The following is a 12,487-nucleotide window of genomic DNA, read 5'->3' as shown; positions in this document are numbered from 1 at the left end:
TGGATATGAGCACAGCCATAGGGTTAACTGGAGAGACAAAACTGAAAAAGCAGAAGTTTATACTTGGACTTCAATATTATCACAAATAGAGACAAGGATGACAACCTCAGCTAGTGCCTATGGGCAGGCAACCACAGGTGGAGCTGAAGAGCTCAGTGCACAAGTCTGGCTCTTTTGTTTCGCAGGAAATGTTCAAGCCATCAGATTCCAAAACCATTTAAATGAAAGCTTTGATAGGATTTTTTTTTTGTGTGTGTGGGGTGGAAACTTATTGGTTTATTATTTTATTTTTCCTATATACGGACAGGAGAAACATGAGCTTGAGCCAATGGACTAATAAAATATAGTGCTGGTTTTACAAGCCTTATTGCTTCTACTTTAGCTCATAATGTGCTGATGTCAGATCCTAATGAAGTCATCATGGCACTGATATTCATCAGCTGGCATAAGCGATAATACTTTCTGCTTGTTTTCTTATGATGCCATTATGCAACTTTGAGTTTAGAAGTTCAAAGAAGCTCAGTCATAATAAGGAATGTGCTTACACGTACCTGCATACACACTACAGTATGTACTTAAGATATGACCCAGTGTTCAAATGTAGAAACTGCCCAACTTTTGATTTACATTCCACAGCAAATCAGCAGCTTGCTTAAATTACAGTCTGTGCTGCAAACACAGAACATGATCTCAGGATCGGAAGTGTGAATATGTGCTTCTTTATACTCGTTTGTAGAGGACTTTTTGGGGAGGGGTTTGACATGCAAAGCTAGTTTTTCTGTCACACTGTAAGTGTCATGAGGGCAGAGGACTTGGGGCAGAGCAGCACAGGAAGTTCTGACTTCCTCCTCCATCACTGAGAAACCCTCCCCATGGCAAAGATGTCCGGTGGAGTTGACTCACCGGAGATTTATTTTAGGGCTGGAACTTGTGTATTAGTGTGTATCTTTGTACACAGTGTATGTGTAGTACACTGTGTAGTTCTGAATCTTTCTCCCATGTTTCCACCTTAAGCAATCTCTCTCTTACTCTTCTTATTGTCTTATATTTTTTATTACACTTCCCATCACGGTCCACGTTTCGATCCATCTTTCTCAGAGTCCTTTCCACTGTGGAAGCTTCTAGTACCCATATCAGCTGACTACAAAACATCTTTGGGCAGCTGCTGCTTGCTTTTGTGTGATTTTTCTTTTTAATGCATAAATTAGCATTCAGCGTTGACATGACAATTGGCTCTTTAGTGTTCATGCATGTGTGTATTTTGTGTGCGCATGGATTGGCCAGGCAGGAGAGGAAGCTGTCGTGGGAGTGTCTTTTGCAGCTCCTAGGACAGATAACATTACCCCGCTGATGCTTACATAACTTCCAGGCAATGCCACGTCACAAGTGACCCAGACACACATACACACAAACTGGTACATTTGTACCCATGTAGATAAAACAGCTGCCTCCATGAGGCTCTGATTGTGATACAAAGGTTGTGTGTCTGTGACTGTGATGTACTTTTAAGATAAAGGAAAAGCATTCTAGAAATCTTTCTAGAAATGATTTTTTTGTGTGTGTGTGTGTGTGTGTGTGTGTGTGTGTGTGTGTGTGTGTGTGTGTGTGTGTGTCTCTGTGTGTGTGTGTGTGTGTGTCTGTTATGGTGAATCCTTTGTGGCTAGTTGTTCTCTAGTAACATGTGCAACAAGCTCCATCGGTTTAATACCAGTATCACAACACAACCACACACACACACACACACACACACACACACACACTCACGTCGCACATATGCTTTCACCATGAGGGTCTGTGTTTCCTTCCAATGTGGTAACCACATGTTTAGTGATGAAGGGAAAGAGAGAAAGTGGTTCGCTTATTTCTAGAAGCTGATTATTGCTTCATTCTGCTGGAATAAGCAAGATGCTAATACACACTGTTGGGTTACACTAACTGTCAGCAGTGTTGGCCCATCAACAAATGTGTGTTTATTCAGTGTGTATAAGTTATTTCGTTACTACAGAGATAAGTAATTGATCGTGTGTCAGGCCATATTTTTGTCTTGCAGCATTTTTGTTGTGTTTAGGGGGCCCTGCCACAGCTGTTAAAGACAGCTGTAACATGGTAAACATCTGAAGTGTTGCATCATCTTCTTAGTCTGAGGCTACGTCCACACGTACACGGGTATTTTTGAAAATGGAGATTTTCCGTTTTCGTTTTAAAAAATAATCCCGTCCACACGTAAAGGCAGAAATGAAGGAAAACGCTGCTATGAACATGCCAAAGCAGCAGGTGGCGCTATATTCCTAACCGTGTAGAAATGTTGGCCAATCAGAAGTCTAGAAGCCTCGGTGGGAAAAAGTAAACAAAGCTGGGGCATAGAAGCAGAACCGAGTCGTATGTGTGGAGGGACAGTAACTGTGTGTGTATATGTAAGCATTTAAACACTGCAGAGAGTACAATTAACAGTAACAGTATTGTAGAAATTCATTTCACCGAAACAATAACGTGGCGCACACTGTGACGTCAAAAAATGCGCACACCTAAATGCAAAAACGGAGTTTTAGAAAATATCCACCCTGGCCGGAGTTTTTAAAAATCTCCGTTTTCAGTGACCAAAAACGCCGTTTACGTGTGGACGAAAGGTGCAAACGCATAGAAAAATCTGCGTTTTCAAAAATACCCGGGTACGTGTGGACGTAGCCTCAGTCTGTGTATGTATATGAATGTATGTATGAGGAGCTGCACAAAAACACAAGTTTGTGTGTGTGTGTGTGTGTTTGTTTGTCTACATGTGTCTTTGTGAATGAGACTGTTTGTTGTGTGTGTGTGGATGAGACAGGATGCTTATTATGGGCATGTGTATATATGTTCATGTGTAATTCTTCAGTGACGAATACTAGACTTTTGAAGGTGGCACTTTAAAAATAAAGTCTCTAAATGTGTTTTAGACAGAATTAATTTAGTGATCTGAGTATGTTCTGCTTTTTCAGTAAGCTTGAGTTTTTTTCGCTATGAATTTTTTATTTTCATTGCTTTTTTTTCTGTGTCATTAAATGTAATTATTTTGTGTTTCACTTCACTACACTTGTTGCTCATGATGACATTGTGTTTTTGTTTTTTTTTCTAACCATACCTCTGTATTGCCCCGAGTGTGTCATGGTTGTGCTATTTCTATCTCTGTTCTGTGCAATACAAAACATACTTTGTATTAATTCCTGTGGTCCTCTTTGATTTCTTGAAGCAGAGTCTGTCAAACTAGAATATGTCATTGACCACCAGATGAACCCCCACATTAGACCACAGACCTCAGATTTATTTCATTAACCCTTCCAGTCAGGACTGCTTAGTTCCTGCTGTGGAAGCAACTTGTGTGCAGTGTTCTTTATCAGCAAACATAAGTAAGATATAAACCTACCCTCAGACACTGCTTTCCATTATGTGATGGCTTCTGAACTTGTTGGCTTCATGTCAGAATGACGACCATTGTCACAAAGTGGCAACTGCAGTCTGACTAGGTTGGGCATAGTAACATTTATGTCAATGAGCCAGAAATGTTACATATCACATTCCTGATTGCCTTGTATACATCAAAAATGTTAAGCTTTGCCCAACAGAGCAATATTTCCTCAGAGGAATTAAACTAGTCTTTGCAGCTTTGATTGTCTCTTGTTGTGGTTCATTACATGTGCTGATTCCTTGCTGTGGTGCAGGCAGAGTCATATGCATGCTATCTAGGATATGACTTGATATCTCATCTCTGCCCTGACCTCTCTTTAACTCAGAGGCGGAAGAAGCAACAGATGGAAGATGAGAAGCGGAAAAGCAAAGGGGAGCGGGGTTGGTTAGCTGTGTTGTCTAGGATTCCAGTAGGATTAGGCAGAGGAAGTTGTGACTCTATTCGTGGTGCTTAAAGGGTAGAGCTGGGGGTGAGACCAGAGAGTGACGTTACCACAGTGTGAATCAAGGACCACAGTGACTTATTTGTACATTTGCGCACAAACAAACACGATTGAAAGCTTTTTGATGGACACATACAAACGTGTGATTATCTCGGGCTTTTGGTTGTGTGTCTGTGACTGTGATGTACTTTTAAGATAAAGGAAAAGCATTCTAGAAATCTTTCTAGAAATGATTTTTGTGTGTGTGTGTGTGTGTGTGTGTGTGTGTGTGTGTGTGTGTGTGTGTGTGTGTGTGTGTTGAATAGCAGGACAAAGAGTGTCTTGTATTTTGGCAATGGTTTGGGGGGTAGTTAGGCTTGTTGGGTCCAGTCCTGGGGGCCAGGGATGGGAATGTTCAGTGTGTGTGTGACTGGAAGAATGTTGCTGTTTGCTGAGTGAAGAGCACAGAGGCAGCAGAGACTGTCCAAACACACGTCTGTTTGCCAAGTGTGTGTGTGCGTGTCTGAGTGACGATGCCTGAGAGAGTGTGTGTGTGTGAGATTGGGGCAGTGTGTGAGTAAGAGGGGAAAGTGTGCTATGAGCAGTGGTGGAAAGAGGTGTAGAGCAGCTCTGTGTGTGTTTCCCCATGCTATGACCTTCTATTCAATGGAGACTTTCATATGCAGTTCTAGTCTCCATGGTAGGGGAGCAGACTAGACTGAAAGAGGCCTGTCTCTTCATACCTGTGACCTACTCACCGCACACACAAACAGACACACATACACATTAATCCACATTGCAGACTTTGCTCAGGTTGTTTTTCTGTGTGTAGGTGGGTGTGTGTTTACTGTACTGTTACCTGTTTGCTTGGCTGATGAGAGGTCAGTAAAGTGGGTGAGTAATGGAGGGCTGATGTGAAGGATGGAGAAAAGATGATAAAGATCATTGATGAAGTATGGAAAGGATAAACTTAGTAAGGAAGGCAAGGATCAGATGAGTAATATTGGAGGGAAGAAAGGATGTGAGTAATAACAGAAGCTGGGGAAAGAGGAGAAATCCCTGAAAACAGTCTGTGAAGTATGGAGTTAGAGGGTAAAGCAGCTGAAAAGATGAAAAATAGCCCTTTAACGGAGACTAGATTTTAGAATAGTCAACAAGTATGTAAGTGTTGTCAACTTGGGAAAAAAATGTTAATGTGTCTTCATAGTAGCATGTGTGCTTGGAGGTAGTGAAGGCCTCTGTGCAGTGTGATTTATTCTGAGGCTAGGTCTGCTTCCAGCTGTCCCGACGGGGTCCCAATGACTTTAGCAGGCGCAGACCTCCATCACCGAAAGACAGAGGAAGAGGGAGACGGGAGATTTTTTTTGGAGGGGGGTATTTAGACAGTGGAAAAGTCAACATCATTTTCAGTCTGCTAATTCTATTTAGATTCGCATACTTCTCCTTCAGTGTAGAAACCTCATTTCTCAGTAAGCAGCCATGTACCCTTATTTTTTATACCTATAATTATCATAATAGTACTGCTGAATAGCCAGTAACAAGGAAAAGGCTTGCTTATATTTATGTGTGAGCTGTTTGAGATTATACAAGCAGATTTGAAGGGAAGAGTAATTAACCACTTATTTTTAAGTGGTTAATTACCTTTATTTCCTAGTATCTTCATACTGTGGGACTAAGTAACTATATAAAATAACACAGCCCAACCTTCAGCGTATCTGTCTACTTTATGTCCCCGCATGTGAACTGCCAACTGATGAATGTAAATGAGAATTTATCTAAGCATTAGTTGCCTGGTTGAGTAAATAATTCTTCTCCTTCCTCACAGGTCCTGCTGAGGTTCCCATGATGTCCCCAAATGGGTCGATCCCTCCCATCCACGTCCCCCCAGGCTACATCTCACAGGTTAGTTTATTTTTGTGTGTATTTTTCCTCAGTTTGATACTCTTTGACTTATTTTTTATGTTTATCGTGTTTGGGTTGTGTGGGAGCGTTTGAGTAAAGAAAAAAAAACGGACTCAGGGGGAGATTTGTGCATGCACGACTACACTAAATTAGCTAGTGCTTCTCATTTCTCCACCAAAAAGAGGCTTCTTTAAGTAATAAAAATGCAGATATTTCTTAATTAAATATATTTCAAGGTAAATTTACCCAGTGTTCATTTATTTTTTCAGTTCACTCAATTAGTCTGTCTGAAGACTGTTTCAGCATGTTGGTTCTTGTCACTGGAAAATTGTTATGATGCTGTAAATGGAAATAAATCCATAAATCAAACTCATGCGTTAACAGTAAAAAGTAGTTGCGTTAGTGTCCAAAACTGGAGAATATAGCAGCATAGCATATTTCTATGCACTGGCTGGTTGATAGACTAAGCAATTTGTACTTGTATAATGTTTTATTGAACAGCTATCAGAAGTGGGTCTAGTAGTCATTATTAAAGGATGCAGATGATAGTTTTTTTTTTTTTTTTAGCCTGTGCTTGACTCCCACAAAAGTCACTTATTCTGTCTGTCATAGAGAAGCAACCACGCTGGTCTTCTTGACCCAACAGACCACCAAGAATTTGGAGTATTAGGTTCAATTAATATTTGAGTCCTCTACAGGAAATGTGTATGCGCTTTCTCTATTAGATAACAACACCAGGACAATGAGAAAAAGAAGTCAATAAACTATCCTCACAAGATTTCAAAAAAATCCTGTGGTTTGTCTGTTGGCGAGATTGTGCTCTTACCCAACGGAGGTCGGGTCATTGGCTCACCATGGGTGTGTGTTTGTGTGTGTGTGTGTGTGTGTGTGTGAGTAGGGACTGAGCCAAGCCTGAGCGGGAAACACTGTCACTGTTAGATAAACAAGCATGATACGGGAGACAGGCATTCATTGGGCAAAATTTTTTTTGGAAGGGGGGGATTAGGGTTGCACGAAGGGGTGAAAGGAGAAAGAGCACTGCTGTGGTGGACAGTAGTGTGTTGAAGTAGTTGTGTCTTATGTGTCTAAAGTGCTCATGTGTATGTGTGTCCTCTGGGAGTTTTCACTAATGCCTGCAATGTGATGCCATGTGTGTTTGTGGGTGCTTCATATTTGGAATGTGCGTGTCCTTGCCAATAAATGTGTGCGCTTGTAGGCCTGGTCTGCACATACTCCTGCAGAGACTTTGCCCTTGTTTTTCTGTAAACACATCGTTTTTTCATGTGCAGCAGAGGGGATGAAAGGGCAGAGAGCGGGCCTCCTCCTCTGCATCTATTTGCTCCCTCTCAAGGTTTTTCTCACATCAGATTAGTTTTGTAACTCTCTTCCTCCCCTCCTGACCCTCTTTCATTCCCCACCATCTTTCTTTGTGTGGTGTCTGTTGCTTCTCAGTTTGTGTGGGGATTTCACGGTGGTGTTATTTAGTGTATGTGTGTGTGAGAGAGACAGTGTGCGGTGTTGTTGTTGTTAGGCACCAGCAGATGACTTCCCCCTCTCTGCAGGGAGTGTGTGTTTGCGCTCTTCTCGGAATGCAGGCCTGTGAAAGTATCTGAATAGTTGGAATGTGTGTGTCTGTATCTGTGTCCGAGTGAAAATGAATACAAGTATGGGATCTATGCTAATTTCAGGCAGTTCTCTGAAGCTTGTTGCCAGAAAAATGTGCAGGCCATCTAAGGACACATTTGTTTTTCATTGCTTTAAGGGACCGCACATCCTGTTGGTACACGCTCAGCTGTCAGATAGATCATGCAGTTAATTCTTTTATTAAATATCCACCATTTAACAGACAGAGCACCTGCTCTTGTAAAATAATGGGCAGTGAAGTACTCTTGGCATGATGGGCAATTCACTCAGTTCTCTGAATCACTTGACTTAAATTAAAGCCAGCACTATCTGAGGAACCTTTACTCAACAGTATATAAAGCAGTCAAAGGCAGTGTGCACTTTTCAAGTCTTGCGTGATTTGTAGGTACTAAAATTCAGGCGCACAGGTGCACATTTCTTAGTCTTTTAGGCTTTTTAAAAATGTTATTTTCATGTTCTGTGAACCCATACTTAGCTTTTCTCCTCTCTCCCACAGGTGCTGGAAGATACCACAGGGGTCCGCCGAGTGGTTGTGACCCCCCAGTCTCCGGAGTGCTACCCTCCCTCCTACTCTCCAGCTCTCTCCCCCACACATCACCTGCCGCCATACCTGCCTCACCCTCACTTCATCCCCAACTCTCACTCTTTCTATCCTCCCGTCAGCCCCGGGGAGCTGCCTCCCCATCAGTACTACCAACACCACCTTCCCCCCATGTACGGCGATCCAGGTACTCGTGCTGACTGAACACAGGCCATCTGCAAAAACAAAAAAGAAAGCAAAAAAACAAAACCAAATCAGATTTTGACATTGAGTTAAAATTCAGTTACGAATATGCGTCACGCAACCTGCACGGTACGAAATCTAACATGAAATATTTTCTATGCTCTTCTTCCTTGCAGAAATCATCCCAGTTTATGGGATGTCAAACTTCATAGGGAGGGAGGATACATACAGTAAGCCACAACCTAAAAAGTTAAAGGAACCGAGACAGAATCGAGTCAATTCTCCTCCCTCTACTCCCTATAAGGGCAGCCTTGGGCCAGCACACAATGGATACAGGTGATCATCATTTATGAGATGCACTTTAAGATTAGCCAACTCATTAATGGTTAGACTTCTGAAGGCACGATGTTGATGATTTATATATTCATTTCATTTTTTATGTCATTATATGGAGGTTATATAAAAATCAGTTAACTAAGCTGTGTAAAATTTTAATGTGTTAGCTGTTCATTTGGAATAAGAATGGACCTGTTTTCACATGTATGCCTGAGTGCTAGTAATTACATGCTGCAGCTGCAAATGTCCAAATAAGTGAACTCTACCCACACCTTTCCTAATACAAAGTTAGAGCACACAGTTATTTGAAGCATTCACAGGGATTACATAGGCATCATGTGTTAACCTCAGCTGCAAAAAGTACACCCAATATTAGTGTGAAAATCCATAAACACAAACACAACCTTACTAAATGTTGTTCTGTCGATTTTGCCCATGTGTGAAAACAGCTCATGTGAAGGAATCTTTTGCTAGGAATTTTTTTCTTTCTTTTGATCTATTTTCCACACCTTATTTAGTTAGTATTTTTATTGAAGAAAAAGGTGAACAGCTCATTTGGTCACTGCAGCTTTTGGTTGCAACTGAGCAAAGGGTATATGATTTATATACTTCTTGTTTTATGTCTTTTATGTAAATACAATGAATTCTGTTGTGATTTTCTTCGGGATGCAGCAACAAATCACACGGCCCAACGCTCGGGTCAGCGGGGTCTGGTGGTGGAGTTGGCAGTCCAGGAGGGAAGAAGCCAGAGAGACGGCTCCGCAGCAGTCCGCGAAACAGTGAACCAGACACACACACACAAGGTAGGACTTGCACAAACACAAGGGCATGAGAGAGACTAGTACCCACTGTCAATGAATATTTTTCTGTCTTAAATGTATACGTCGATATAGTTCAAATAGTTTCAAATAGAAAAAAAATGACACTCAATAAGTAACATTAAACACGGATGTTGACATGAATGAGTCCTGACACAAACCTGCATCACAGACATACAGACAAGTATAAAAGAGTTAAATCAAAATATCATATTTCAGTGTATCTGCTTATCGCAAGATCCGAGACACCAAATCAAAAGAAAGGAGACAGTCTCAATGTGAGCGTTTTAAAGTTTAAATATCTGCTCAACAGAAAATGTCACTACAGTCTCTTTATTTTCCAAATAATAGACATGTCACCATGCAACAAGATCATCTTTTATATGTGAATAATTTGTGTTCTCTGTGACATTTCTGTCTTGCTCTGTGTGACTTACTTTGTCCTCTTTAACCTCAGTGCCCCTCTGCATTCAATTAAATCAAATAAAACAACCTTTGCTCCTCTCTTTCTATCACTGTCCTTTTTTTGTCACACAGAAAGAAATGAATGGATGAATGCAGCCTCACTGAGTTGAAGGGATAGGGGGGTGTGGGCAGGGAGGTGGAGAAAGGGGGTAAGGGTTGTCTGGGTAAGCACATAGCTGAATCTGTCCCTGAGCACTATCATTTTACCCTTGCTACAATACCGGCCTTGTTGGTGAAGGCTTAGCCGTGGGGGGGATGGTTGAGAGAGGGGTGAGAGAGATGGGGGAGGGTGGAGTCACATACCTGTAGAGCCCTGCTTGAGATGAAGGAAACCTTTGAGCGCTGAGATTTAGATACCGCAGCTTAGCCTTATCGCTCAGACACACATGAACATCAGCACATGTGCAAAGACATTAAGGCACACACACACATGCGGTTCTTCTTTAATGGCAGGTCTTTTGACGCATAAGATGAATGTCTGAGCTGTTAAAAATGACAGAATATTTCATTATACACACACACACACACACACACACACACACACACACACACACAAAGTGATGTTTGTGAAGGTGATGACAGAAACAAAGTGAGACATAAATTGATTGACTGTACTTGTCAGGCTCTTTTAAATTTACCCTCCCCATAAAACTTTGGCTTAGTCACTCACAGCATGGTGCAGGATCACAGGGATCTTCCAGCTGGGTTTGGTGTGGAGATGCTGATCAGGCCCAACATTAAAACCACTTGTCCAATATTATGTGGGCTTCTTTTGTCATGGCAAAACAGCTCTGGCTTGTCAGGGAGTGAACACTGGATCACTTAAGGAAAGGGAGGGGCTGCCTTCAGAACAGATCTGGGATGTCAGATTTATTTTTACATTTTGTGCCACATGTAATCCATTTTGATTTTAAGTGGGCTAGATGAGCAAAACTCCACTTTCTGTCAGTGTAAAGATATTTATATACTCATTTAATCCTTGAGATATCTTAATATAAAATGAGAAAGTGCAATTTCAGCAGCACATCTCAGTTTTTCTACACAAGTAAATTAAAATTTGTTATTACAAGTGTGTTTTTTTTTACACATGTATTGTAATTAAATGTGTAGTTTTACAATTTGCATGTGTGAAATTGCAGAGAAAGTTCCGGTAGCTCACTGCCCAGAGTTTCACATATTTATAAAAAAGTTTTTGTTTATTGATGACTTTATTTTTTTTTTTTTAAGCCAAATTTCTATTGTAGACAATGAAAAACAGGAACGTTGCTCTCATTTAATTTTTTATCTATTACTTAGCTCCTTTGGTATGTAGTATGAATGGCTTTGGATAGGTCTTTATCAGTACAAAAAGCTGTACAAATTCTAAAAATAGAGTCCAAAAATTTATGCTTTTCCAAAGTTGTCCACCAGGCCACACTGGATGTCTTTGCTGGGGATGATTTTGGCTCCAGGCCCTTATGTTTGACACTCCTGTTTTAGATAGATCAGTTGCATCCTACTCATGCTCGATCCGATTGGGAATTGGGGAGTTTAGAGGCTGGGTCAACAACTTGAATCCTTGTTTGTGTTTCTGAGCCAATTTTTGGGGGGAGGATGTTGTCTGCTGAGGCGACCACTACCATTGGTTAGTTCATCTAATAAACACAGATCTGCAGCATTGCTTAGGCAGGTGCTGTGTTTCAAAGAACCATGTTAGGAATATAAATTTACTGTCAGAATATTGCATTGAATATTGAGTTAGTTTTCCACATCCATGCAATGTTGGTGACTAGAATTTTGTTTTTGTTGCTCACAGCACTGAAAAATGATCTTTAAAAAAATGTAACAGCACCACCAACTCCATCTAGGAAAATGTCCACATAACGCAATCAAATGTGTACACTGGACTTAATCAGTATGGAAACTATACTTCCTTTTTACATTTTTTCACAATAATAGTCATTATAATAATTAAGAAAAGTGAAAAAAGTAAAAAAAAAAACGTACACACTAAAGTAAAGAGCTAACACATCTGTACACATGCAAGTTGACATCTGCAAATGCAAACCAAAACCAAACATCTTATTGCACTGCAACAAAGGGAGATTGCACAGCTTACAGTACACACACACACGTGTGCGCGCACACACTAGAGGGAATTAGCTAAAATCAGCCACAGGATGAAAAGGGAAGTGAGATCAACATCTCAGCTTATGGGATTCATAGTTTCATGTGCCACATACTGTACAACTCAAACAACCATAACACTCTTGACAGATAGGAGCATGTCAGCGTGTCATTTGTTGTTTGGTCTACCAGGGTCTCAGTACAGGGCTGGAGATCAGGCTGAGTCAGCTGGATATATCACACAACACACTCGCACACCAACACACAACCACACATATGCTCAAACACCCCGTGACTGAGCTTCCTGTAAAACAATCAGACCATGAGGCTCCAGAGGATAGGGGGGCAAACGGCGAGAAAGGGGGTGGAATGCTGGATTTGAAGGACAGATGCGAGAGGACAGAGATGGATGCAAAGTTTTCTTTATCGCAGAGAAGGCAGAGATGGAAAGACAGAGAGGCGCAAAGTTAAAGAGCAGAGTACAAACATTCCGACAAAGTTGCTCCTTGGCCCGATGCATCCAAGTCAAGTCCAATCCAGAATACCACACACACACACACACCACACATAGCCGCCTACGCTTTGCCCTTGATGCCCTTGCTTTATGTGTGTGTGTGTGTGTGTGTGTG

The 12,487-nt window shown here is 41.3% G+C and overlaps 1 protein-coding gene across 2 annotated transcripts in view; it reads left to right on the top strand.

The window, feature by feature from the left end:
- fndc3ba (fibronectin type III domain containing 3Ba) overlaps positions 1 to 12,487 on the top strand; it is an 86,819-nt gene that overhangs the window by 38,416 nt on the left and 35,916 nt on the right. For both annotated transcript variants that reach the window (XM_005926047.2, XM_042222385.1), the window contains exons 4-7: positions 5,689 to 5,765; positions 7,906 to 8,137; positions 8,310 to 8,469; positions 9,142 to 9,272. In XM_005926047.2, coding sequence (XP_005926109.1) covers positions 5,689 to 5,765; positions 7,906 to 8,137; positions 8,310 to 8,469; positions 9,142 to 9,272 — 600 coding nt within the window. The remainder of the gene's footprint in view (positions 1 to 5,688; positions 5,766 to 7,905; positions 8,138 to 8,309; positions 8,470 to 9,141; positions 9,273 to 12,487) is intronic.

The sequence above is a fragment of the Haplochromis burtoni genome, unplaced genomic scaffold, assembly GCF_018398535.1.
Source record: "Haplochromis burtoni strain Fernald_Lab_line unplaced genomic scaffold, NCSU_Asbu1 Contig_85, whole genome shotgun sequence".
Classification (NCBI taxonomy): Eukaryota; Metazoa; Chordata; class Actinopteri; order Cichliformes; family Cichlidae; genus Haplochromis; species Haplochromis burtoni.
Note: the sequence above shows the minus strand (reverse complement) of the source record. Positions and strands in the feature narration are given on the sequence as shown.